This window comes from Leptodactylus fuscus, chromosome 3 (genome assembly GCF_031893055.1).
Source record: "Leptodactylus fuscus isolate aLepFus1 chromosome 3, aLepFus1.hap2, whole genome shotgun sequence".
Lineage (NCBI taxonomy): Eukaryota > Metazoa > Chordata > Amphibia > Anura > Leptodactylidae > Leptodactylus > Leptodactylus fuscus.
This window is the reverse complement of record NC_134267.1, coordinates 242,693,990-242,720,194: the sequence shown is the minus strand read 5'-3', so window position 1 is coordinate 242,720,194 and position 26,205 is coordinate 242,693,990. Positions and strand designations below refer to the sequence as shown.

The window sequence follows — 26,205 nt, the reverse complement described above, 5'->3', positions numbered from 1 at the left end:
AGAGGATTAGATACACAGATCAGCACACAGTATCACACGCCAGAGGATTAGATACACAGATCAGCACACAGTATCACACACCAGAGGATTAGATACACAGATCAGCACACAGTATCACACGCCAGAGGATTAGATACACAGATCAGCACACAGTATCACACACCAGAGGATTAGATACACAGATCAGCACACAGTATCACACGCCAGAGGATTAGATACACAGATCAGCACACAGTATCACACACCAGAGGATTAGATACACAGATCAGCACACAGTATCACACACCAGAGGATTAGATACACAGATCAGCACACAGTATCACACACCAGAGGATTAGATACACAGATCAGCACACAGTATCACACGCCAGAGGATTAGATACACAGATCAGCACACAGTATCACACGCCAGATGATTAGATACACAGATCAGCACACAGTATCACACACCAGAGGATTAGATACACAGATCAGCACACAGTATCACACGCCAGAGGATTAGATACACAGATCAGCACACAGTATCACACACCAGAGGATTAGATACACAGATCAGCACACAGTATCACACGCCAGAGGATTAGATACACAGATCAGCACACAGTATCACACACCAGAGGATTAGATACACAGATCAGCACACAGTATCACACGCCAGAGGATTAGATACACAGATCAGCACACAGTATCACACACCAGAGGATTAGATACACAGATCAGCACACAGTATCACACGCCAGAGGATTAGATACACAGATCAGCACACAGTATCACACACCAGAGGATTAGATACACAGATCAGCACACAGTATCACACGCCAGAGGATTAGATACACAGATCAGCACACAGTATCACACACCAGAGGATTAGATACACAGATCAGCACACAGTATCACACGCCAGAGGATTAGATACACAGATCAGCACACAGTATCACACACCAGAGGATTAGATACACAGATCAGCACACAGTATCACACGCCAGAGGATTAGATACACAGATCAGCACACAGTATCACACACCAGAGGATTAGATACACAGATCAGCACACAGTATCACACGCCAGAGGATTAGATACACAGATCAGCACACAGTATCACACACCAGAGGATTAGATACACAGATCAGCACACAGTATCACACACCAGAGGATTAGATACACAGATCAGCACACAGTATCACACACCAGAGGATTAGATACACAGATCAGCACACAGTATCACACGCCAGAGGATTAGATACACAGATCAGCACACAGTATCACACACCAGAGGATTAGATACACAGATCAGCACACAGTATCACACGCCAGAGGATTAGATACACAGATCAGCACACAGTATCACACGCCAGATGATTAGATACACAGATCAGCACACAGTATCACACACCAGAGGATTAGATACACAGATCAGCACACAGTATCACACGCCAGAGGATTAGATACACAGATCAGCACACAGTATCACACACCAGAGGATTAGATACACAGATCAGCACACAGTATCACACGCCAGAGGATTAGATACACAGATCAGCACACAGTATCACACACCAGAGGATTAGATACACAGATCAGCACACAGTATCACACGCCAGAGGATTAGATACACAGATCAGCACACAGTATCACACACCAGAGGATTAGATACACAGATCAGCACACAGTATCACACGCCAGAGGATTAGATACACAGATCAGCACACAGTATCACACACCAGAGGATTAGATACACAGATCAGCACACAGTATCACACACCAGAGGATTAGATACACGGGTCTGCACACAGTTCAACACGCCGGAGGATTAGATATGCACATCTGCACACAGTAACACTGCCAGAGGATTAGATACACGCATCTGCACACAGTACCACACAGGGGAAGATTAGATACAGCATCAGATACAGGCACATATCTATGGTATGGGGGAGTACAGGGGGGCACATATTTATGGTTTTGGGGTCACCTGAGGGCTCAGCAGGGTCTTCATGTGTTTCAGTTGCATACTGGCGGTGCCGCTGCGGTTTTCTCCTCCGGCCTCTGACGTCTCCGTTCTCCGTTAACAAGCTGCGTTTCAGACTCCAGGGGTTGCCCTGGTAACAGACGTGAGGACGCCCTGTATGGGAAACGTCATGACGTACAGAGACGTCCCGCTGCGTTTGCCGCCATCTTTGAAGAGGGCAGAGAATGTGCTGTAAGTCCCGCCTCCTGATCACTTCGCCCTATGGTTATGCGTATGATGGGCGGGGCACGGCAGAGTGAGCTCCGCCCTTATGGGCGTCACCTCCATCACTACCATCGGACAGGTGTAACATGGACGCCCTGAAATCTGCCGGGAGGGCGATAATGAGGAGCCCGAGCCTCGCCCGACACCCCCGACAACCGCGGCACCAGAGTGAGAGGGGGAGGGGTGTGTGCTGTGTCATATATGTGAGGTCCTTCCCCTCCATGTGTCAGTGCTGCCCCCTGTAATGTCCAGAGACCCCTGAGTATATGTGAGGAGGGGTCTGCAGGAGCCGCAGGATCACCCTGTTCACATTACCAGGATTGACTGCGGTTTCTGCACGTTTGGCTGATTTTTCGTTTCATTCTCTGGATTGTTGAGGGTCCGGCTCAGACCCCTCCTGTCCTATAGTAATTGTGTACAGCCGTCCCTCAGTTACCTCCTCCTGTCCTATAGTGTAGTCATTGTGCCGTCCCTCAGTTACCTCCTCCTGTCCTATAGTGTAGTCATTGTGCCGTCCCTCAGTTACCTCCTCCTGTCCTATAGTGTAGTCATTGTGCCGTCCCTCAGTTACCTCCTCCTGTCCTATAGTGTAGTCATTGTGCCGTCCCTCAGTTACCCCCTCCTGTCCTATAGTAATTGTGTACAGCCGTCCCTCAGTTACCTCCTCCTGCCCTATAGTGTAGTCATTGTGCCGTCCCTCAGTTACCTCCTCCTGCCCTATAGTGTAGTCATTGTGCCGTCCCTCAGTTACCTCCTCCTGTCCTATAGTATATAGTCATTGTGCCGTCCCTCAGTTACCTCCTCCTGTCCTATAGTGTAGTCATTGTGCCGTCCCTCAGTTACCTCCTCCTGTCCTATAGTATATAGTCATTGTGCCGTCCCTCAGTTACCTCCTCCTGTCCTATAGTGTAGTCATTGTGCCGTCCCTCAGTTACCTCCTCCTGTCCTATAGTATATAGTCATTGTGCCGTCCCTCAGTTACCTCCTCCTGTCCTATAGTATAGTCATTGTGCCGTCCCTCAGTTACCCCCTTCTGTCCTATAGTGTAGTCATTGTGCCGTCCCTCAGTTACCTCCTCCTGTCCTATAGTGTAGTCATTGTGCCGTCCCTCAGTTACCCCCTCCTGTCCTATAGTGTAGTCATTGTGCCGTCCCTCAGTTACCTCCTCCTGTCCTATAGTGTAGTCATTGTGCCGTCCCTCAGTTACCTCCTCCTGTCCTATAGTATAGTCATTGTGCCGTCCCTCAGTTACCTCCTCCTGTCCTATAGTATAGTCATTGTGCCGTCCCTCAGTTACCTCCTCCTGTCCTATAGTGTAGTCATTGTGCCGTCCCTCAGTTACCTCCTCCTGTCCTATAGTATAGTCATTGTGCCGTCCCTCAGTTACCTCCTCCTGTCCTATAGTATAGTCATTGTGCCGTCCCTCAGTTACCTCCTCCTGTCCTATAGTATAGTCATTGTGCCGTCCCTCAGTTACCTCCTCCTGTCCTATAGTGTAGTCATTGTGCCATCCCTCAGTTACCTCCTCCTGTCCTATAGTGTAGTCATTGTGCCGTCCCTCAGTTACCTCCTCCTGTCCTATAGTGTAGTCATTGTGCCGTCCCTCAGTTACCTCCTCCTGTCCTATAGTGTAGTCATTGTGCCGTCCCTCAGTTACCTCCTCCTGTCCTATAGTGTAGTCATTGTGCCGTCCCTCAGTTACCCCCTCCTGTCCTATAGTATAGTCATTGTGCCGTCCCTCAGTTACCCCCTCCTGTCCTATAGTGTAGTCATTGTGCCGTCCCTCAGTTACCTCCTCCTGTCCTATAGTATAGTCATTGTGCCGTCCCTCAGTTACCTCCTCCTGTCCTATAGTGTAGTCATTGTGCCGTCCCTCAGTTACCTCCTCCTGTCCTATAGTGTAGTCATTGTGCCGTCCCTCAGTTACCCCCTCCTGTCCTATAGTGTAGTCATTGTGCCGTCCCTCAGTTACCTCCTCCTGTCCTATAGTATAGTCATTGTGCCGTCCCTCAGTTACCTCCTCCTGTCCTATAGTGTAGTCATTGTGCCGTCCCTCAGTTACCTCCTCCTGTCCTATAGTGTAGTCATTGTGCCGTCCCTCAGTTACCTCCTCCTGTCCTATAGTATAGTCATTGTGCCGTCCCTCAGTTACCTCCTCCTGTCCTATAGTGTAGTCATTGTGCCGTCCCTCAGTTACCTCCTCCTGTCCTATAGTATATAGTCATTGTGCCGTCCCTCAGTTACCTCCTCCTGTCCTATAGTATAGTCATTGTGCCGTCCCTCAGTTACCTCCTCCTGTCCTATAGTATATAGTCATTGTGCCGTCCCTCAGTTACCTCCTCCTGTCCTATAGTATAGTCATTGTGCCGTCCCTCAGTTACCTCCTCCTGTCCTATAGTATATAGTCATTGTGCCGTCCCTCAGTTACCTCCTCCTGTCCTATAGTGTAGTCATTGTGCCGTCCCTCAGTTACCTCCTCCTGTCCTATAGTGTAGTCATTGTGCCGTCCCTCAGTTACCTCCTCCTGTCCTATAGTGTAGTCATTGTGCCGTCCCTCAGTTACCTCCTCCTGTCCTATAGTGTAGTCATTGTGCCGTCCCTCAGTTACCTCCTCCTGTCCTATAGTCATTGTGCCGTCCCTCAGTTACCTCCTCCTGCCCTATAGTGTAGTCATTGTGCCGTCCCTCAGTTACCTCCTCCTGCCCTATAGTGTAGTCATTGTGCCGTCCCTCAGTTACCTCCTCCTGTCCTATAGTATATAGTCATTGTGCCGTCCCTCAGTTACCTCCTCCTGTCCTATAGTATAGTCATTGTGCCGTCCCTCAGTTACCTCCTCCTGTCCTATAGTGTAGTCATTGTGCCGTCCCTCAGTTACCTCCTCCTGTCCTATAGCGTAGTCATTGTGCCGTCCCTCAGTTACCTCCTCCTGTCCTATAGTATATAGTCATTGTGCCGTCCCTCAGTTACCTCCTCCTGTCCTATAGTATAGTCATTGTGCCGTCCCTCAGTTACCTCCTCCTGTCCTATAGTGTAGTCATTGTGCCGTCCCTCAGTTACCTCCTCCTGTCCTATAGTGTAGTCATTGTGCCGTCCCTCAGTTACCTCCTCCTGTCCTATAGTATATAGTCATTGTGCCGTCCCTCAGTTACCTCCTCCTGTCCTATAGTGTAGTCATTGTGCCGTCCCTCAGTTACCTCCTCCTGTCCTATAGTATATAGTCATTGTGCCGTCCCTCAGTTACCTCCTCCTGTCCTATAGTGTAGTCATTGTGCCGTCCCTCAGTTACCTCCTCCTGTCCTATAGCGTAGTCATTGTGCCGTCCCTCAGTTACCTCCTCCTGTCCTATAGTGTAGTCATTGTGCCATCCCTCAGTTACCTCCTCCTGTCCTATAGTGTAGTCATTGTGCCGTCCCTCAGTTACCTCCTCCTGTCCTATAGTGTAGTCATTGTGCCGTCCCTCAGTTACCTCCTCCTGTCCTATAGTATAGTCATTGTGCCGTCCCTCAGTTACCTCCTCCTGTCCTATAGTATAGTCATTGTGCCGTCCCTCAGTTACCTCCTCCTGTCCTATAGTGTAGTCATTGTGCCGTCCCTCAGTTACCTCCTCCTGTCCTATAGTGTAGTCATTGTGCCGTCCCTCAGTTACCTCCTCCTGTCCTATAGTGTAGTCATTGTGCCGTCCCTCAGTTACCTCCTCCTGTCCTATAGTATAGTCATTGTGCCGTCCCTCAGTTACCTCCTCCTGTCCTATAGTATAGTCATTGTGCCGTCCCTCAGTTACCTCCTCCTGTCCTATAGTATATAGTCATTGTGCCGTCCCTCAGTTACCTCCTCCTGTCCTATAGTGTAGTCATTGTGCCGTCCCTCAGTTACCTCCTCCTGTCCTATAGTGTAGTCATTGTGCCGTCCCTCAGTTACCTCCTCCTGTCCTATAGTGTAGTCATTGTGCCGTCCCTCAGTTACCTCCTCCTGTCCTATAGTCATTGTGCCGTCCCTCAGTTACCTCCTCCTGCCCTATAGTGTAGTCATTGTGCCGTCCCTCAGTTACCTCCTCCTGTCCTATAGTGTAGTCATTGTGCCGTCCCTCAGTTACCTCCTCCTGTCCTATAGTGTAGTCATTGTGCCGTCCCTCAGTTACCTCCTCCTGTCCTATAGTATATAGTCATTGTGCCGTCCCTCAGTTACCTCCTCCTGTCCTATAGTATAGTCATTGTGCCGTCCCTCAGTTACCTCCTCCTGTCCTATAGTGTAGTCATTGTGCTGTCGTCCCTCAGTTACCTCCTCCTGTCCTATAGTATAGTCATTGTGCCGTCCCTCAGTTACCTCCTCCTGTCCTATAGTGTAGTCATTGTGCTGCCGTCCCTCAGTTACCTCCTCCTGTCCTATAGTGTAGTCATTGTGCCGTCCCTCAGTTACCTCCTCCTGTCCTATAGTATATAGTCATTGTGCCGTCCCTCAGTTACCTCCTCCTGTCCTATAGTGTAGTCATTGTGCCATCCCTCAGTTACCTCCTCCTGTCCTATAGTGTAGTCATTGTGCCGTCCCTCAGTTACCTCCTCCTGTCCTATAGTGTAGTCATTGTGCCGTCCCTCAGTTACCTCCTCCTGTCCTATAGTGTAGTCATTGTGGCGTCCCTCAGTTACCTCCTCCTGTCCTATAGTATATAGTCATTGTGCCGTCCCTCAGTTACCTCCTCCTGTCCTATAGTATATAGTCATTGTGCCGTCCCTCAGTTACCTCCTCCTGTCCTATAGTATATAGTCATTGTGCCGTCCCTCAGTTACCTCCTCCTGTCCTATAGTGTAGTCATTGTGCCGTCCCTCAGTTACCTCCTCCTGTCCTATAGTATATAGTCATTGTGCCGTCCCTCAGTTACCTCCTCCTGTCCTATAGTATATAGTCATTGTGCCGTCCCTCAGTTACCTCCTCCTGTCCTATAGCGTAGTCATTGTGCCGTCCCTCAGTTACCTCCTCCTGTCCTATAGTGTAGTCATTGTGCCGTCCCTCAGTTACCTCCTCCTGTCCTATAGTGTAGTCATTGTGCCGTCCCTCAGTTACCTCCTCCTGCCCTATAGTGTAGTCATTGTGCCGTCCCTCAGTTACCTCCTCCTGTCCTATAGTATAGTCATTGTGCCGTCCCTCAGTTACCTCCTCCTGTCCTATAGTATAGTCATTGTGCCGTCCCTCAGTTACCCCCTCCTGTCCTATAGTGTAGTCATTGTGCCGTCCCTCAGTTACCTCCTCCTGTCCTATAGTGTAGTCATTGTGCCGTCCCTCAGTTACCTCCTCCTGTCCTATAGTGTAGTCATTGTGCCGTCCCTCAGTTACCTCCTCCTGTCCTATAGTATAGTCATTGTGCCGTCCCTCAGTTACCTCCTCCTGTCCTATAGTGTAGTCATTGTGCCATCCCTCAGTTACCTCCTCCGGTCCTATAGTGTAGTCATTGTGCCGTCCCTCAGTTACCTCCTCCTGTCCTATAGTGTAGTCATTGTGCCGTCCCTCAGTTACCTCCTCCTGTCCTATAGTGTAGTCATTGTGCCGTCCCTCAGTTACCTCCTCCTGTCCTATAGTGTAGTCATTGTGCCATCCCTCAGTTACCTCCTCCTGTCTTATAGTAATTGTGTACATCCGTCCCTCAGTTACCTCCTCCTGTCCTATAGTGTAGTCATTGTGCCATCCCTCAGTTACCTCCTCCTGTCCTATAGTGTAGTCATTGTGCCGTCCCTCAGTTACCTCCTCCTGTCCTATAGTGTAGTCATTGTGCCGTCCCTCAGTTACCTCCTCCTGTCCTATAGCGTAGTCATTGTGCCGTCCCTCAGTTACCTCCTCCTGTCCTATAGTATATAGTCATTGTGCCGTCCCTCAGTTACCTCCTCCTGTCCTATAGTATAGTCATTGTGCCGTCCCTCAGTTACCTCCTCCTGTCCTATAGTATAGTCATTGTGCCGTCCCTCAGTTACCTCCTCCTGTCCTATAGTGTAGTCATTGTGCCGTCCCTCAGTTACCTCCTCCTGTCCTATAGTATAGTCATTGTGCCGTCCCTCAGTTACCTCCTCCTGTCCTATAGTATAGTCATTGTGCCGTCCCTCAGTTACCTCCTCCTGTCCTATAGTGTAGTCATTGTGCCGTCCCTCAGTTACCTCCTCCTGTCCTATGGTGTAGTCATTGTGCCGTCCCTCAGTTACCTCCTCCTGTCCTATAGTATAGTCATTGTGCCGTCCCTCAGTTACCTCCTCCTGTCCTATAGTATAGTCATTGTGCCGTCCCTCAGTTACCTCCTCCTGTCCTATAGTGTAGTCATTGTGCCGTCCCTCAGTTACCTCCTCCTGTCCTATAGTATATAGTCATTGTGCTGTCCCTCAGTTACCCCCTTCTGTCCTATAGTATAGTCATTGTGCCGTCCCTCAGTTACCTCCTCCTGTCCTATAGCGTAGTCATTGTGCCGTCCCTCAGTTACCTCCTCCTGTCCTATAGTATAGTCATTGTGCCGTCCCTCAGTTACCTCCTCCTGTCCTATAGTGTAGTCATTGTGCCGTCCCTCAGTTACCTCCTCCTGTCCTATAGTATATAGTCATTGTGCCGTCCCTCAGTTACCTCCTCCTGCCCTATAGTATAGTCATTGTGCCGTCCCTCAGTTACCTCCTCCTGTCCTATAGTATATAGTCATTGTGCCGTCCCTCAGTTACCTCCTCCTGTCCTATAGTATAGTCATTGTGCCGTCCCTCAGTTACCTCCTCCTGTCCTATAGTGTAGTCATTGTGCCGTCCCTCAGTTACCTCCTCCTGTCCTATAGTGTAGTCATTGTGCCGTCCCTCAGTTACCTCCTCCTGTCCTATAGTATATAGTCATTGTGCCGTCCCTCAGTTACCTCCTCCTGTCCTATAGTCATTGTGCCGTCCCTCAGTTACCTCCTCCTGTCCTATAGTGTAGTCATTGTGCCGTCCCTCAGTTACCTCCTCCTGTCCTATAGTATATAGTCATTGTGCCGTCCCTCAGTTACCTCCTCCTGTCCTATAGTATAGTCATTGTGCCGTCCCTCAGTTACCTCCTCCTGTCCTATAGTATATAGTCATTGTGCCGTCCCTCAGTTACCTCCTCCTGTCCTATAGTATAGTCATTGTGCCGTCCCTCAGTTACCTCCTCCTGTCCTATAGTGTAGTCATTGTGCCGTCCCTCAGTTACCTCCTCCTGTCCTATAGTGTAGTCATTGTGCCGTCCCTCAGTTACCTCCTCCTGTCCTATAGTATATAGTCATTGTGCCGTCCCTCAGTTACCTCCTCCTGTCCTATAGTGTAGTCATTGTGCCGTCCCTCAGTTACCTCCTCCTGCCCTATAGTGTAGTCATTGTGCCGTCCCTCAGTTACCTCCTCCTGTCCTATAGTATAGTCATTGTGCCGTCCCTCAGTTACCTCCTCCTGTCCTATAGTATAGTCATTGTGCCGTCCCTCAGTTACCCCCTCCTGTCCTATAGTGTAGTCATTGTGCCGTCCCTCAGTTACCTCCTCCTGTCCTATAGTGTAGTCATTGTGCCGTCCCTCAGTTACCTCCTCCTGTCCTATAGTGTAGTCATTGTGCCGTCCCTCAGTTACCTCCTCCTGTCCTATAGTATAGTCATTGTGCCGTCCCTCAGTTACCTCCTCCTGTCCTATAGTATATAGTCATTGTGCCGTCCCTCAGTTACCTCCTCCTGTCCTATAGTGTAGTCATTGTGCCGTCCCTCAGTTACCTCCTCCTGTCCTATAGTAATTGTGTACAGCCGTCCCTCAGTTACCTCCTCCTGTCCTATAGTGTAGTCATTGTGCCGTCCCTCAGTTACCTCCTCCTGTCCTATAGTATAGTCATTGTGCCGTCCCTCAGTTACCTCCTCCTGTCCTATAGTGTAGTCATTGTGCCATCCCTCAGTTACCTCCTCCGGTCCTATAGTGTAGTCATTGTGCCGTCCCTCAGTTACCTCCTCCTGTCCTATAGTGTAGTCATTGTGCCGTCCCTCAGTTACCTCCTCCTGTCCTATAGTGTAGTCATTGTGCCGTCCCTCAGTTACCTCCTCCTGTCCTATAGTGTAGTCATTGTGCCGTCCCTCAGTTACCTCCTCCTGTCCTATAGTGTAGTCATTGTGCCGTCCCTCAGTTACCTCCTCCTGTCCTATAGTATATAGTCATTGTGCTGTCCCTCAGTTACCCCCTTCTGTCCTATAGTGTAGTCATTGTGCCGTCCCTCAGTTACCTCCTCCTGTCCTATAGTGTAGTCATTGTGCCGTCCCTCAGTTACCTCCTCCTGTCCTATAGTATATAGTCATTGTGCCGTCCCTCAGTTACCTCCTCCTGTCCTATAGTGTAGTCATTGTGCCGTCCCTCAGTTACCTCCTCCTGTCCTATAGTATATAGTCATTGTGCCGTCCCTCAGTTACCTCCTCCTGTCCTATAGCGTAGTCATTGTGCCGTCCCTCAGTTACCTCCTCCTGTCCTATAGTATAGTCATTGTGCCGTCCCTCAGTTACCTCCTCCTGTCCTATAGTATAGTCATTGTGCCGTCCCTCAGTTACCTCCTCCTGTCCTATAGTGTAGTCATTGTGCCGTCCCTCAGTTACCTCCTCCTGTCCTATAGTATATAGTCATTGTGCCGTCCCTCAGTTACCTCCTCCTGTCCTATAGTATATAGTCATTGTGCCGTCCCTCAGTTACCCCCTCCTGTCCTATAGTATATAGTCATTGTGCCGTCCCTCAGTTACCTCCTCCTGTCCTATAGTATATAGTCATTGTGCCGTCCCTCAGTTACCTCCTCCTGTCCTATAGTATATAGTCATTGTGCCGTCCCTCAGTTACCTCCTCCTGTCCTATAGCGTAGTCATTGTGCCGTCCCTCAGTTACCTCCTCCTGTCCTATAGTATAGTCATTGTGCCGTCCCTCAGTTACCTCCTCCTGTCCTATAGTATAGTCATTGTGCCGTCCCTCAGTTACCTCCTCCTGTCCTATAGTGTAGTCATTGTGCCGTCCCTCAGTTACCTCCTCCTGTCCTATAGTATAGTCATTGTGCCGTCCCTCAGTTACCTCCTCCTGTCACCTCCCTTTCAGAGCTGCCTGACACGTGGGCGGACTCGCGGGATGCGCTCCTGGAGGGCGTGACCTTCCATCTCAAGTACCTTGGTATGACGCTGGTGGAGACGCCCAAAGGAGAGGACATGGCAGCCGCAGCTATCCGCCGCATCATCAGCATGGTAACCTTCTGCAGTATTGTTATCTTCAGGAGGTGCAGGGTGTGTATGGTAGAAGGTGGAGGGCGGTACAGGACAGGTAGAGGGCGGTACAGGACAGCTATGGTAGGTAGAGGGCGGTACAGGACAGGTATGGCAGGTAGAGGGCGGTACAGGACAGCTATGGTAGGTAGAGGGCGGTACAGGACAGGTGTGGCAGGTAGAGGGCGGTACAGGACAGGTATGGTAGAGGGCGGTACAGGACAGGTATGGCAGGTAGAGGGCGGTACAGGACAGGTATGGCAGGTAGAGGGCGGTACAGGACAGGTGTGGCAGGTAGAGGGCGGTACAGGACAGGTGTGGCAGGTAGAGGGCGGTACAGGACAGGTATGGTAGAGGGCGGTACAGGACAGGTATGGTAGAGGGCGGTACAGGACAGGTATGGTAGAGGGCGGTACAGGACAGGTATGGTAGAGGGCGGTACAGGACAGGTATGGCAGGTAGAGGGCGGTACAGGACAGGTAGAGGGCGGTACAGGACAGGTATGGCAGGTAGAGGGCGGTACAGGACAGGTATGGTAGGTAGAGGGCGGTACAGGACAGGTATGGTAGGTAGAGGGCGGTACAGGACAGGTATGGCAGATAGAGGGCGGTGCAGGACAGGTATGGTAGGTAGAGGGCGGTGCAGGACAGATATGGCAGGTAGAGGGCGGTACAGGACAGGTATGGCAGGTAGAGGGCGGTACAGGACAGGTGTGGCAGGTAGAGGGCGGTACAAGACAGATATGGCAGGTAGAGGGCGGTACAAGACAGATATGGCAGGTAGAGGGCGGTACAGGACAGGTATGGCAGGTAGAGGGCGGTACAGGACAGGTGTGGCAGGTAGAGGGCGGTACAAGACAGGTCTGGCAGCTAGAGGGCGGTACAGGACAGGTCTGGCAGGTAGAGGGCGGTACAGGACAGGTGTGGCAGGTAGAGGGCGGTACAAGACAGGTCTGGCAGCTAGAGGGCGGTACAGGACAGGTATGGTAGGTAGAGGGCGGTGCAGGACAGGTGTGGCAGGTAGAGGGCGGTGCAGGACAGGTATGGTAGGCAGAGGGCAGTACAGGACAGATATGGCAGGTAGAGGGCGGTACAGGACAGGTATGGCAGGTAGAGGGCGGTACAGGACAGGTGTGGCAGGTAGAGGGCGGTACAGGACAGGTGTGGCAGGTAGAGGGCGGTACAGGACAGGTATGGCAGCTAGAGGGCGGTACAGGACAGGTATGGCAGGTAGAGGGCGGTACAGGACAGGTACGGCAGCTAGAGGGCGTTACAGGATAGGTATGACAGGTAGAGGGCGGTACAGGACAGGTGTGGCAGGTAGAGGGTGGTACAGGACAGGTATGGTAGAGGGCGGTACAGGACAGGTATGGCAGGTAGAGGGCGGTACAGGACAGGTATGGCAGTTAGAGGGCGGTATAGGACAGGTCTGGCAGGTAGAGGGCGGTACAGGATAGGTATGACAGGTAGAGGGCGGTGCAGGACAGGTATGACAGGTAGAGGGCGGTACAGGACGGGTATGGCAGGTAGAGGGCGGTACAGGACAGGTATGGCAGGTAGAGGGCGGTATAGGACAGGTAGAGGGCGGTGCAGGACAGGTATGGTAGAGGGCGGTACAGGACAGGTATGGTAGAGGGCGGTATAGGACAGGTATGGCAGGTAGAGGGCGGTACAGGACAGGTGTGGCAGGTAGAGGGCGGTACAGGACAGGTATGGCAGGTAGAGGGCGGTACAGGACAGGTATGGCAGGTAGAGGGCGGTACAGGACAGGTATGGCAGGTAGAGGGCGGCACAGGACAGGTATGGCAGGTAGAGGGCGGTACAGGACAGGTATGGCAGCTAGAGGTCGGTACAGGACAGGTATGGCAGGTAGAGGGCGGTACAGGACAGGTATGGCAGCTAGAGGTCGGTACAGGACAGGTATGGCAGGTAGAGGGCAGTACAGGACAGGTATGGCAGGTAGAGGGCGGTACAGGACAGGTATGGCAGGTATAGGGTGGTACAGGACAGGTATGGCAGGTAGAGGGCAGTACAGGACAGGTATGGCAGTTAGAGGGCGGTACAGGACAGGTATGGCAGCTAGAGGTCGGTACAGGACAGGTATGGCAGGTAGAGGGCAGTACAGGACAGGTATGGCAGGTAGAGGGCGGTACAGGACAGGTATGGCAGGTAGAGGGCAGTACAGGACAGGTATGGCAGCTAGAGGTCGGTACAGGACAGGTATGACAGGTAGAGGGCGGTACAGGACAGGTATGGCTGGTAGAGGGCGGTACAGGACAGGTATGGCAGGTAGAGGGCGGTACATGGTGTGCAGGTAATGAGGTTCACAGGGGCACCATATTGGCGGTGAGTAGTATTCTTTGCCGCTGATCTTCGTACCTCCTGCAGGCTCGGGCAAGTCCAAAGCAGCTCCAGAAAGTCATCCTGGTGGTCACAGCGCAGGGTCTGACCCTACAAGATGCCGCCACCACCCAGCAGATCGAGTATGTGTCCATATACAGGTGAGGCTTGTGCTATCGGGGTCACCTATGGTCCACCTATGGGACGTCTCTATAGGTTCCTCACCGCTCTGCTCGCTCTCTTGGTTTTGCAGAATTTCTTATTGTACGACGGATAAAGTTCAGAATAAAGTTTTTGCTTATGTGGCCCAAAACCAGAACGGGGCGCTGGAGTGTCACGCCTTCCTGTCCCCCAAGAAGAAGCTGGTAGGTCCTTGCGCTGTGCTGCACTGCGGGGGAGGGGCCTGAGGACTCACCAGACAACCAGCGATCCTGCGGCCGGAGGTTTTGTCAGGGACTCTTCACTACCCATCATGCTTTGCTTCTCCTCTTTCAGGCCCAGGCAGTGACTCTCACCGTGGCTCAGGCCTTCACCGTAGCGCTCGACCTGTGGCAGACCAAGGAGGGTAAAGTGTCCTATATAATGTATATGTACTTGGCCAGGGGGCGCCGGGTTATGATGGGGCTCGCACCGCCTCCCCCGTCCCACTGCATGCTCCGGATCTTCTTTGCTGTGATTGGATATTTGACCTACATGATATTTTGGGCACATTTGATTTTTTTGTATGTTTTTTATTGATCTAATCAGGTAAGCCGGACTCCTCCCCCAGATTGGACGAGGCGGCCATTGCACCCGGCGGAGGTGTCACAGAGCCCCGGCCAGGTATGAAGAGCGCCCTCCATCGTGTCCACAGACTCTACACTGCGCGCCTTGCCCCTCATTACTTGGCGCCCCATCATTTGGGGGGGGGGGGGGGGTAGTTGGTCACATGATTGTGTATACAGCCTGTATAGCTCAGCGGGGGAGGGATGAGCCGCCATGGTCGCCGCCTCATACTATTTCCTGATATTACAGACCATGACTTGGGAGTGTCGGATGGGCCAGAGAGGAGCGCCCCACACAGGGTGAGTACAGGGGGTGCAGCATGGGGCAGGGAGTGACTTGTATACATCATGGTCATTCTATGCATCTGCTTGCCAGGATGATGAAGACGAGGAAGATGATGATGACTTTGATGAAGATTTCACAAGGTTAGTGACCTCTGTGTGCAGTGTTCACTCGGCCTGGGAGAGTTGGGTGACGGCCTTGAAGGAAGCTATAACTGTTCTTGTATCACAAATTACCCAGCTTTCCCAGATTAAGATCGAGGAAACTGACAGCTACAGTCAGGAGTAGGCCAGTGTCCACTTATTCTCTGGTTTTCTATATCAGAGGATTCAAGAACAACCCACAACAGATTCCACCAGGTCATTGTTTAGTTACCAAAATCTGGCCCAAAATGGAGATCCAGTGTTTGAAAAACTAAGTGCACCCTCAGGAAACTAGGAGGGTAAGTAGTAGCCAAGGTTCTGTAGTTACAAGCTCTGATTCATTCATCATCAGTACTGATCACCTTTAGAGAAGCAGGAGTTTGGGCAGTTTGCTGGTCTGGAGCATTCACATATGTATTATCACAATGCCAGGGAGGAAAGACATCAGCAATGATCTTAGAGAAGTAATTGTTGCTGCCGTCACTCTGGAAGGGTTATGAGGTCAAACCCAAACTGAAGTCCGTCAGTGAGAAAGATTATTCACAAGAAGAGGAAAAGCTTTAGGACAGCGGACAACCTTCCCAGGAGTGACGTCCTGCAAATTCACCCCAAGGTCAGACTGTGCAATGCTCAGAGAAAGTGTAAAAATCCCAGAAGTGACCTCTAAGACTGTAGAAGCTTTATGCCCTTAAGCCCATGTGGAAGGGTTGTCAGGAGAAGACTGGACAAGCCTGGCCCATGTGGAAGGGTTGTCAGGAGAAGACTGGACAAGGATGGTCTGGGTGGAAGGGTTGTCAGGAGAAGACTGGACAAGCCTGGCCTGGGTGGAAGGGTTGTCAGGAGAAGACTGGACAAGTATGGTCTGGGTGGAAGGGTTGTCAGGAGAAGACTGGACAAGTCTGGCCCATGTGGATTGGTTGTCAGGAGAAGACTGGAGAAGCCTGGCCTGGGTGGAAGGGGTGTCCAGAGAAAACTGAGACCCCAGTGGAGATGTTTGGCCATCATGCACAGCGCCACATCTGGTGAAAACCAAACCTGGCATCAGAGAAATTGCAAAAAAAAGGTCCAGCCCGGGGGCGGAGGGGGAGGATTTTGGCTTGTTATGCAGACCCAGGACCTGGACACCTTGTAGTCGACCATGAACTTCTCTGTATATGAAAGTATTTAAGGGGGCCGTTCACAAAATGAAGTGGAACTTGAGGGGGATATATATTCCACTTCATTTTCTGGGTCGGACAAAATTTTTCCAGAACAATGTGATAAGGTCATCCAGAAAACCAAGACTTCGAGATGTTGCTGCAAAGGTGGTTGTACGAGCTACTGATTCATGGGGGGCACTTAGTTTTTCACCCGATGGAATCTGTTGTGTGAAGTTCCCCAGATAGAAGTGGGCATGATGTAGCGGAAGACACCATCAGATCAGAGGTCATGGATGGGGAGGAGATGTTGGGGTTGGTATGGCCCGTCTGTAGGAAGCCAGTGAGATGCTGATTATTCTAGTGGACTTTTGAGCACCATACAAATGGTGACCACTTAGATGACCAGTCGGTGGCCGTAGACATGAGGTTAGTCTCTGGATCGTGTTTGTAAACTTTCCCCTCTCTCTTCTGTAAGCTGCTTAATGGAGGACACCACGGACATGATGGGTAATGTCTATCTTCTGGTCCTTCTGTCTGTCCCAGGGTTTCTCCTCTGGTGTCCCCTATTCTGTACCAGTTCGAGGTCCTCGTTTCACATTTTCCAGAAAATTATCTGGCCAGACACGCTCCTGCCGAGGAGGTCATTGCTCGGAAGGATCAGGAATCATCCTGGTTTGTTTTACTTATAGAAGGTGAGATATAGCTGGTACCAGCCCAAGTAGACAGCCCAAGACAACAATAAGGATCTGAACAATTGTCAAGGACCCTATTGTGATGGTGATGACGGGGTCAGAACATCTCCATATGGCAGGTCTTGTGAGGTATTCCTGGTGTGGAGTGGGTAGAACCTAACAAAAGTGCCCCATGGAAGGAAAACTGGTGAGACAGGGACATGGGCGCCTAAGGCTCATTGAACCACCGCCATCCAATTTGTCAGTGGTGCTCAATACTATAGGACACCTTCGGAGGTCTTGTCGAGTCCGGGGAGTCTTGTCACCTGCAGATAGGTAGGTTAGAGTCATCTGAATGATGTGAAACTGGAGAAACCAGGACGCTGCCATTGGTCCAAAGTGGTAAATGGCACCAATGTCATTGGTCCAAGGAGCTCACTTGCATATTGACAGGAACGATTCACAAGGCGGAATCGCTGTTCAGTTAGGGGTCACCTGACTCCATCTATCTCCAGGCCTGGGGTGATATGCTGGGTCCTGGTATCAAACTCCCACTTAGGGGGCCTTCAGTATATTAGGCACGTGATTGGTGTATAATGAAGAACTGAAAGGTTCCTCAGCTGAACATCCCCAGAGCTCCATCACCTCCTCAGCAGAAGTGTGTCTGGACCAGTGATTGTCCTCCTGAACTTGTGTAACCTCAATGAGCTTACACAACCTCTTATATCTATGGTGCGTTGTATGTAGATTGGGCTGATCTTCAGTCAGTTGGGAGCTCTGCCCCACCAAAAACCTCTCTGAGGTCCAGATTGTCGTTACCCTCCACCCGCACCTCTACACCCCTCCATCCTCTTCGCTACCATGACTGTCGTTCTGCTTCGTCCACTCCATCTGTTCTTTATCCTGTTGTCTCTGTAGATGTCTACTTTTTCATCCTTTCTTCTATCCATGACCATCCATGGTCCTCTTCCATTACTATAACCTCTTCTCTCATTTTACCTGTCTCGTCTACTCTTTCAGATTGGCAGAGGTCAGCCCATGGTGGCTGGGATCTCCAGAGGCAGTGACCTGAAGATGGCAGGTATGGAGATACCACTTAAGGTTTAGATCAGGAGTCTCCAACCCCCATACCACCCCACCCCTCCACCCCCCAAGAGTGTCATGTGAGCTAAACCTCCCGAGCCCACCAGCTTCTGTGCTTTATTACCGATGGTCGCTCTGCCCTCCAGGGCCTGTACAGACCGATCCCATCTATAACTTGGCAGTGCGTGTAGGACAATACAATACAAGGAAGCTTTATTGGCACATCCGAATAGTTATTTGGCATTGCCAAAGCAGGTGGACAATGGGCAGGTGTAGGTTGGGGGGGTTGGTTTTGGGGTATAATAGTCCGTGCAGTCTCATCTTCCCCTCATTTGGTGACAGCTGGACACGTATTGGGCAGCGATCTCCACAGTGGCCTCTTCTTCTCCCAGTAGGATGTAGAGTTTCCTCTTCTCGTCTGGGATGTGGGCAGAGAGTCTTTGGTAGTAGACGGCCCTCACAGCTGAGTATTTGGTGCAGTGTAGCAGGAAGTGGGTCTGGTCTTCTAGGGCCCCCTGGTCACAGTGCTGGCACAGTCTCTTCTCCCGTGGCTTGTACGTCTGCCTGTATCGCCCCGTCTCTATCTCTAGGTTGTGGGCTCTCAGTCTGTACCGGCTCAGGGTCTGTCTGTGCTTGGGGTGGCGTATTCTCTCCAGGTAGGTGGCCATGGTGTAGTCCCTTTGTAGGGATTGGTACACGGTGAGTTTGTTGGAGTTGTTTATTTCGTTTCTCCGTTCCTCTTTGCTTTTCTCTATGGCCCCCTTTATTTGGGCCTTGATCGTTGCCTGTTGGTGTTTTAGGTTTGTTGGTTGGCTGTTGTTTGGTTGGGGGGCTTCGGGTTTGCTCGGTGGTCTGTGGCTTAGCCAGGCTTGGTGGTGGTAGGAGTCGGGGTTGCTGCCCTGAATATGTGACTGTTCCCATCAGTCTGCCCGCACACTGCGCTCTGCAAACTACTGCAGGATGGATGGACGAGGCGGAGTGATGTAGACAGTCACAAGGTCCTACACTCAATGCAACGTTATGGATGGGATCGGTACGTGCCTGTGCCGGACAAAATGTAGAGTGGAGCTATCTTTGATAACAAAGAATAAGGTGCAGAGATTGGAAATACTGTGTGTGGCACCAATGGGCTACATACTGTGTGTGTGTGTGTGTGTATATATATATATATATGTATGTATGTCTATCATACTGTGTTGGGAAGTTACAGTGTATATAGGATGCAATAAGGGGCATTATACTATGTGGGGAGCTTATACTGGAATATTGTATATTTGAGGCAACTTGGGACATTACACAGTGTTTATTGGGCAGTGATGAGCATTATACGGTATATAGGGGTCTTAGTATTCTGTCACACAATCTCACTGCATGTGGCACTGTTATGTTAGAATCTCTTTGTTACCTACAATGGAAGCTTCTTCCTTGGCATTTAATGCAGATATGAGCACAGATCTGTCCAGGTTCACACAGCTGTAATACAGAGGTCATCTACTCTCTACTATACATCTCCCTGTCCCGGTACAATAACTCTTATGTAGGGGTTGGCTGCATTATAGGGCGGCGCACCGGTTATCCTTGCTGTATGAACCCCATATATACATGAATAGCCTTTACAAAGGCTATTCAGGCACCGCTAATCTTATTTTACCCCCTTCCCATTTCAAAATAAAACCCTAAAAACATAATGTAAATTATAGTTATTGTGGGCGGTCATGCACGATCCGACGTCATCTTCAGGCACGCCTTCTTCTTTCAGCGACGCCCTCCAGTCCTGGCTCTTCCCCGGCGTCATCTTCTTCCGGTGGTTCAAATCCGGCGCGTGCGCAGTAGTGCTTCCTCTGGAGCTACTGCGCACGCTCCGGACCCATTTTTCTCAATGGCAGTGTGCACGCGCCGGATTTGAACCAATCGGATTTGAACCGCCAAAAGAAGATGAAGCCGGGGAAGATAACTGGTCCAATGACCCGACCACCACCACATCCCGGAGCAGCACGTTCCTTAGTCTCACTGCTCTTACTGTAAGGAATCTCCGTCTATGACGTTCCCCAAGTGTCTTTTCCTCTAGAGTAGGATGTCTCCTTGTCCGGTTTCAAGGTAAAGAGATCATTAAAGTCTTTTTGGTCTTTTCTTCTCTTCCAACCATGACTCCATTATGTACATCATCATTATCATCGTAAGGCTTATAGCGGAGAGCTACACAATGACATGGTTCACCACCCAGATCAACAGCTGCTGCTGCGCAAATAAATGATCCATCTCTATAATCTTCAGGAGCTCCACAGATAAATAATCCAGAACAAGGATCTTCAAAAGATCCACAGATAAATAATCCATCTCTGATTGATAGATGACCCATCTCTGTGATCTTCAGAAGATCCGAAGATAAATGTTCTTTCATCTCTCTGCCCCTCAGGATCTCTGTAGAGTAACAATCCATCCCCATGATCTTCAGAAGATTCACAGATAAATGTTGTATCATCTCTGACTCTCAGGAACTCCGTAGATTAACAATCCATCTCAATGATGTTTAGAAGATCCACAGATAAATGATCCATCATCCTAATGATGTTCAGAATATCTACAGAGAAATGATCCGTCATCCCAATGACGTTCAGAAGATCTACAGATAAATGATCCGTCATCCCAATGATGATCAGAAGATCTACAGAGAAATGATCCGTCATCCCAATGAGGTGCAGAAGATCTACAGATGAATGATCCGTCATCCCAATGACGTGCAGAAGATCTACAGATAAATGATCCGTCATCCCAATAATGATCAGAAGATCCACAGATAAATGATCCGTCATCCCGATGATGATCAGAAGATCTACAGATAAATGATCCATCATCCTAATGATGTTCAGAATATCTACAGAGAAATGATCCGTCATCCCAATGACGTTCAGAAGATCTACAGATAAATGATCCGTCATCCCAATGATGATCAGAAGATCTACAGAGAAATGATCCGTCATCCCAATGAGGTGCAGAAGATCTACAGATGAATGATCCGTCATCCCAATAATGATCAGAAGATCCACAGATAAATGATCCATCATCCCAATGAGGTGCAGAAGATCCACAGGTAAATGATCCATCATCCCAATGATGATCAGAAGATATACAGATAAATGATCCGTCATCCCAATGACGTTCCGAAGATCTACAGATAACTGATCCGTCATCCCGAGTATGTTCAGAAGATCCACAGATAAATGATCCATCATCCCAATAACGTTCAGAAGAGCTACAGATGAATGATCCGTCATCCCAATGACGTGCAGAAGATCTACAGAGAGGGGCCACACGGTGGCTCAGTGGTTAGCACTGCAGCCTTGCAGTGCTGGAGTCCTGGTGTTCAAATCCCGCCAAGGGCATAAAACCATCTGCAAGGAGTTTGTATGTTCTCCCCGTGTTTGCATGGATTTCCATCCCATATTCCAAAGACATACTGATCGGGAAAAATGTACACTGTGAGCTCTATGTGGGGCTCACAATCTACATTTATAAAAAAAAAAAAAAAAAAAGATCTACAGAGAAATGATCCATCATCCAGATCTTCCAGTTTCCACCATATGATGACTCTATATCTATTGTAGCTCCAGCAATAACTGCTCAAGCCCATCCTGATTGATAACTACTAAACCTTAGATTCTTATGGTGCTAATGTATGAGAAGTCCTATGGACAGGACAGAGACTGTTAATATACAAACTTTGTATTCTAACTTCTTGAATGTTGGTAGAGAAGTCTTTTCACTGTGCTGAATGGAGAACAATGGTCAGTGGTGGACCGCGCTTGTGGTCCTGGTGCCTCATGGTGGTTGTAGTAAGCTATAATGGAGAGCTACCTCACTGTCACCCACGACACAGATCCTACACAGCACTGCCATTGTCCTGTGCACTGGGTGGAGCTGGCCTTGGGTTACGGCTTCGCGAATGCACTATGTATACTTCTTGCCACCACGTAGACGGCCTGGCTGCTGGTTCTTTGTAGTGGTGGCTGGGACACAATCCCTATTTATAACACATTTGCTTATTTATCAGACCTTTATTAAAGTCAAATCTTCTGGAATTAAGTCTGGTTTTCTATCATTAATGGGGTTACCAGCAAGGGATGGAGTCGGGGAGTGGCCCTGGATGGCTTCGGATTAGTATGAGATGTAGTAGGTCCGTAACTTGTATCTACCAATAGTGTCTTTATGGATCAAGAACTAGGGAGACACGAGCGGCATCTCGCTGGAGAACGCCAAAGACGTAACCATGATGATTGGTCCTGGCTGATGGACATGGTCATGTTCGATGGAGGACAGACATTATGTCATCTTGAAGAGATCTGAAACTTAGTAAGGTCTAGGACAGATGGACCAGTAGAAGATAGGGGAGATTTTCAGTACCCACAGAGTCAGCATTAGAACAAACCAAGGCAGACCTGTATCGTATGCTTCTCAAATGGTTGGGGAGCCAAGGGAGCCATGGTGGTTGTCGGTCAAGGGTCCACGTGTACCAGAAACAGGCCTTGTTGTTTCTACCCACTATGCTTTAATCTAGCGTCTTCCAATTTTTTGAGCATGTCCTATTCCCCTGTTCTATCCCGGTATTACTTCCAACATTCTCCTGCCCTTCTCCAGTACATTCCTGTACAACTCCCCTTGTTCTCCTGCCCTGTCCTTATATCGGCCATCTCCTTCTCCTGCCCTTGTACCACACTCCTCGACCATCTGCCCCATACTTGTTTTGTGGTTCTCGATCATCTATCCTGTCCTTGTACCTACGGAAGAGATTACAATATTGCAGCTGAAGGAGAAGGTAACGGGAGAAAACTGGACAATTGAGCGAAGGTTCTAGGACCCCGCTGGATACAAGATGAGATATGGCAGGACATTGAGGTATATACAGGCTCTGTATGGTATATAACAGTACATTTACCACAAATGTTACACCTGTAGTCTGGATACAAGATGAGATACGGCAGGACATGGAGGTATATACAGGATCTGTATGGTACAGTGTTGGCCAAAAGTATTGGCACCCCTGCAATTCTGTCAGATAATACTCATCGTCTTCCAGATAATGATTGTGTCACGGGATGTTTAGAGTCTATACTATAGGCCATGTGTAATATATATTTGGTGTGGAATGTATTCTCTAACCTGTTGTATACATCAATGTGTAGTTGGCTGATTAGGGTCTAGTGTGTTAGCACATTGTATGCAAATACCTCTAACTAGTGAGGACCAGTGAGGACAATGGGTGGAGATAATCTGATTGGTGTCCCCAAGAAGATGTTGGATGGTGCATTGTCCAAAGGAGACAGGGAGTCTGCTCTCCTTGGTATAGGTGAGGGGGGAAGGATCTGTGACTCAGCCCTTCCCACCCACAGATATAGGATGTAACAGTTTAGTATATAGATGTAGCTAGCAGTTAGTATGTGTTAGCCGGCCTGTGCACAGCTCTGCAGAGAGCATGGAACAAGTAAAGGACCAAGGAGCCAAAGCTATTATTGAATTGTGACTTCCGTGGACTTATTGTTATTACGGTTGATGTGACCGCTGCCGGCTACTAACTTTGTGGATTACAATAAATTGCTGTTGTCTCCCGTCCTCTTGCGTCCTTGTTGATTCAAGAGACCATCCGGAGGAAGGACGTATACCTTTGCTCTGTGACAACTGGTTGGCAGCGGTGGGATCAACAGCGGACAGCGAGATGGACTACAGCAGCCCAGCGATTAATGGAGCCACAACCTCAGAATACAGGAACTGGACTATGGCAAGTCTACAAGTAAGGGCCCGGGAACTAAACCTGAGTTATCAGGGAAGAACGAAAGATCAACTGATCGAGGCACTGGAGGAGATGACCCTGCAAAGCGACCATGAGGAGGGCTGCCCCCAGGAGACTGGAGAGATATGGGAGTGGCAGGTACAGACCCAAAAGAGCAGATGGGTTGTTTTGTATGAGGAGGAATTGGCAGTGCTGGGGCCAGAAACAACTGCAGAGCAAAGGAGTAGAGCGTTACAGAGGGCTCAGGAGAAGGAGGAACAGAGAATGGCGCATGAAATGCGAATGGCTGAGATAACTACGCGGAATTATAATCAAACGTCGACCCCCCAGCCCAACAGTGAGAGAACCACAATATGTGTCCCATAAACACTTCAAGACCTTTGATGAAGGGGCTGGGGATGTTGATGGATATTTTCAGGACTTTGAACACCAGTGCCGCCTGATGGAAGTCCCAGAGAAGGATTGGGTCCGGTATCTGGTGGGGCACCTACGAGATGGGGCTGCGGAAGCTCTCAGAGCCATGGACCCTAGTGATCAGCGGGACTATGAGGCCATTAAAAGAGCGGTGCAGAAGTATTATGCAGTCACTCCAGAGACCTACCGAGTTCAGTTCCGCTCTTTGTCTTACAATGGGGGAAGCTCCTTCCACATGTTCGCCCACAAGTTGAAGCAAGCCTGAAAGCGCTGACTAGAAGGAGAGGAGGCTGTCACAGTCGATAAGGTCCTCCAAGTCATACTTAAGGAACAGTTCTTTTCCCAGTGCCCCGCTGAGATCCGTGAGTGGCTGCTGGAATGGAACCCAGCCACAGTTGAGCAAGCTGCTTCTCTTGCAGATAAGGGCCTGACCATCAAGCTGCAGTGGAAGAGGTTGTTTGCAGAGGAGCAGAAAACTACCACAGTTCCCCAGACACCCTTCCGACAGCCACCCACCTTTCGTGTCCGGCCTCAGGATTACACTTCACCCTCTACCCCTGCCCCAGCCCATCGGCCTCCAGCTATGAACAACCCTGTCCCTAGACAACGACCTGCTGGAAGAACTCTAGTGCGCAGATGTTTTAGGTGCGGGCGGCCTGGACATTTGCAAGCTAGCTGCCCTGCTAACATGGGGGCACGGGCCACCGTGGCATCCCGGCCTATTCACTACCTGGGAACCACCCCTAGGACAGAAAGTTTGGCCCCATTTCCAGATGACTCCATGAATGACCCATCTGTCCCACCTCCAGGGGTCTATGGGATTCAGCCCTCTGCCACGCATCCCGCAAACCTTCAGCGGAAGCACTTGCAGGAGGTCCTCCTGGATGGCCGAACAGTTGTTGGATTCCGGGACTCGGGAGCTTTCCTAACGGTAGCGGACCCCCGAGTTGTTCGACCCGAGGCCCTAGAGGAGGGCCCTGGCATTTCTATTGAGTTGGCAGGGGGTACTCGGAGACGTATTCCTAAAGCTACCGTGGAACTCGACTATGGTTATGGACCAAAACGATGCGAAATTGGTGTGATGAGCGGGCTGCCGGCCGATGTTCTGTTAGGCAATGATGTTGGAAATCTACAGTGCCACTTTGTGGGAGCAGTGATCCGAAGCCAAGCTCAGAGAGACGCCAACATGGATCCACCGGATTTTCTGCCAGATGCCAGCCCAGCGGCCTCAACTTCCCAACTGGTGAGTGACTCTTCCCGCGGGGCTAATAATCCTGTACTTTGGGACAAAGCACAGTCTGGGAGCCGTCCTCAGCCAAGCAAATGCCGCCGGGGAGGAGCACCCCATTGCCTACCTCAGCCGGAAGCTGCAGAACCGAGAAGTAGCATATGCATAAGCTACAACCGTACCTGTATGGTCGGGAGTTCACCGTAGTTACCGACCACAACCTCCTCACTGGGCTGCAGAGAGTCTCGGGGGACAATGGACGACTGTTGAGGTGGAGTCTGGCCCTTCAACCCTACAACTTTACCATTCAATACCGCCGAGGGAGCCAACACCAGAACGCAGATGGGTTATCCCGGCAGGAGGACATATGAGCTATAGAGACTGATGTGCACTCCACAATTCACCTGTGTAGGCCAATTGTGTCCTGCACATGTTTTGAGAGGGGGAGGGGTTGTCACGGGATGTTTAGAGTCTATACTATAGGCCATGTGTAATATATATTTGGTGTGGAATGTATTCTCTAACCTGTTATATACATCAATGTGTAGTTGGCTGATTAGGGTCTAGTGTGTTAGCACATTGTATGCAAATACCTCTAACTAGTGAGGACCAGTGAGGACAATGGGTGGAGATAATCTGATCGGCGTCTCCAAGAAGATGTTGGATGGTGCATTGTCCAAAGGAGACAGTGAGTCTGCTCTCCTTGGTATAGGTGAGGGGGGAAGGATCTGTGACTCAGTCCTTCCCACCCACAGATATAGGTGTAACAGTCTTAGTATATAGTTGTAGCTAGGAGTTAGTATGGGTTAGCCGGCCTGGGAACAGCTCTGCAGAGAGCATGGAACAAGTAAAGGACCAAGGAGCCAAAGCTATCATTGAATTGTGACTTCT

At 50.0% G+C, this 26,205-nt stretch overlaps 2 protein-coding genes across 3 annotated transcripts in view; one reads left to right on the top strand and one right to left on the bottom strand.

Moving 5' to 3' along the window:
• IFT172 (intraflagellar transport 172) overlaps positions 1-2,100 on the bottom strand; it is a 78,683-nt gene extending 76,583 nt beyond the window's left edge. The window contains exon 1 of the mRNA XM_075269382.1: positions 1,973-2,100. Coding sequence (XP_075125483.1) covers positions 1,973-2,011 — 39 coding nt within the window. The 5' untranslated portion in view covers positions 2,012-2,100. The remainder of the gene's footprint in view (positions 1-1,972) is intronic.
• A 196-nt stretch (positions 2,101-2,296) lies between these two features.
• Positions 2,297-20,309, top strand: LOC142196873 (low density lipoprotein receptor adapter protein 1-like). 2 transcript variants are annotated; one of them, XM_075266855.1, is made up of 11 exons: positions 2,297-2,401; positions 11,305-11,447; positions 13,853-13,965; positions 14,058-14,169; positions 14,300-14,369; positions 14,552-14,626; positions 14,819-14,868; positions 14,945-14,994; positions 16,609-16,640; positions 17,825-17,885; positions 20,069-20,309. In XM_075266855.1, exons 1-10 carry the CDS (start codon positions 2,320-2,322, stop codon positions 17,869-17,871), a joined length of 774 nt encoding a protein of 257 aa, XP_075122956.1. In that variant the 5' UTR covers positions 2,297-2,319; the 3' UTR covers positions 17,872-17,885; positions 20,069-20,309. The 2 variants fall into 2 exon arrangements, with proteins under 2 accessions (XP_075122956.1, XP_075122957.1); XM_075266856.1 differs by lacking the exon at positions 16,609-16,640.
• The last annotated feature ends 5,896 nt before the right edge of the window (positions 20,310-26,205 follow it).

Bases quoted from the DNA above. Each gene is read 5' to 3' on its own strand.
- LOC142196873 (XM_075266855.1), top strand. From the start codon at position 2,320: ATGGACGCCCTGAAATCTGCCGGGAGGGCGATAATGAGGAGCCCGAGC. The intron at 11,448-13,852 runs GTAACCTTCTGC...TACCTCCTGCAG, and splicing joins TCCGCCGCATCATCAGCATG to GCTCGGGCAAGTCCAAAGCA. The intron at 13,966-14,057 runs GTGAGGCTTGTG...TTGGTTTTGCAG, and splicing joins GAGTATGTGTCCATATACAG to AATTTCTTATTGTACGACGG.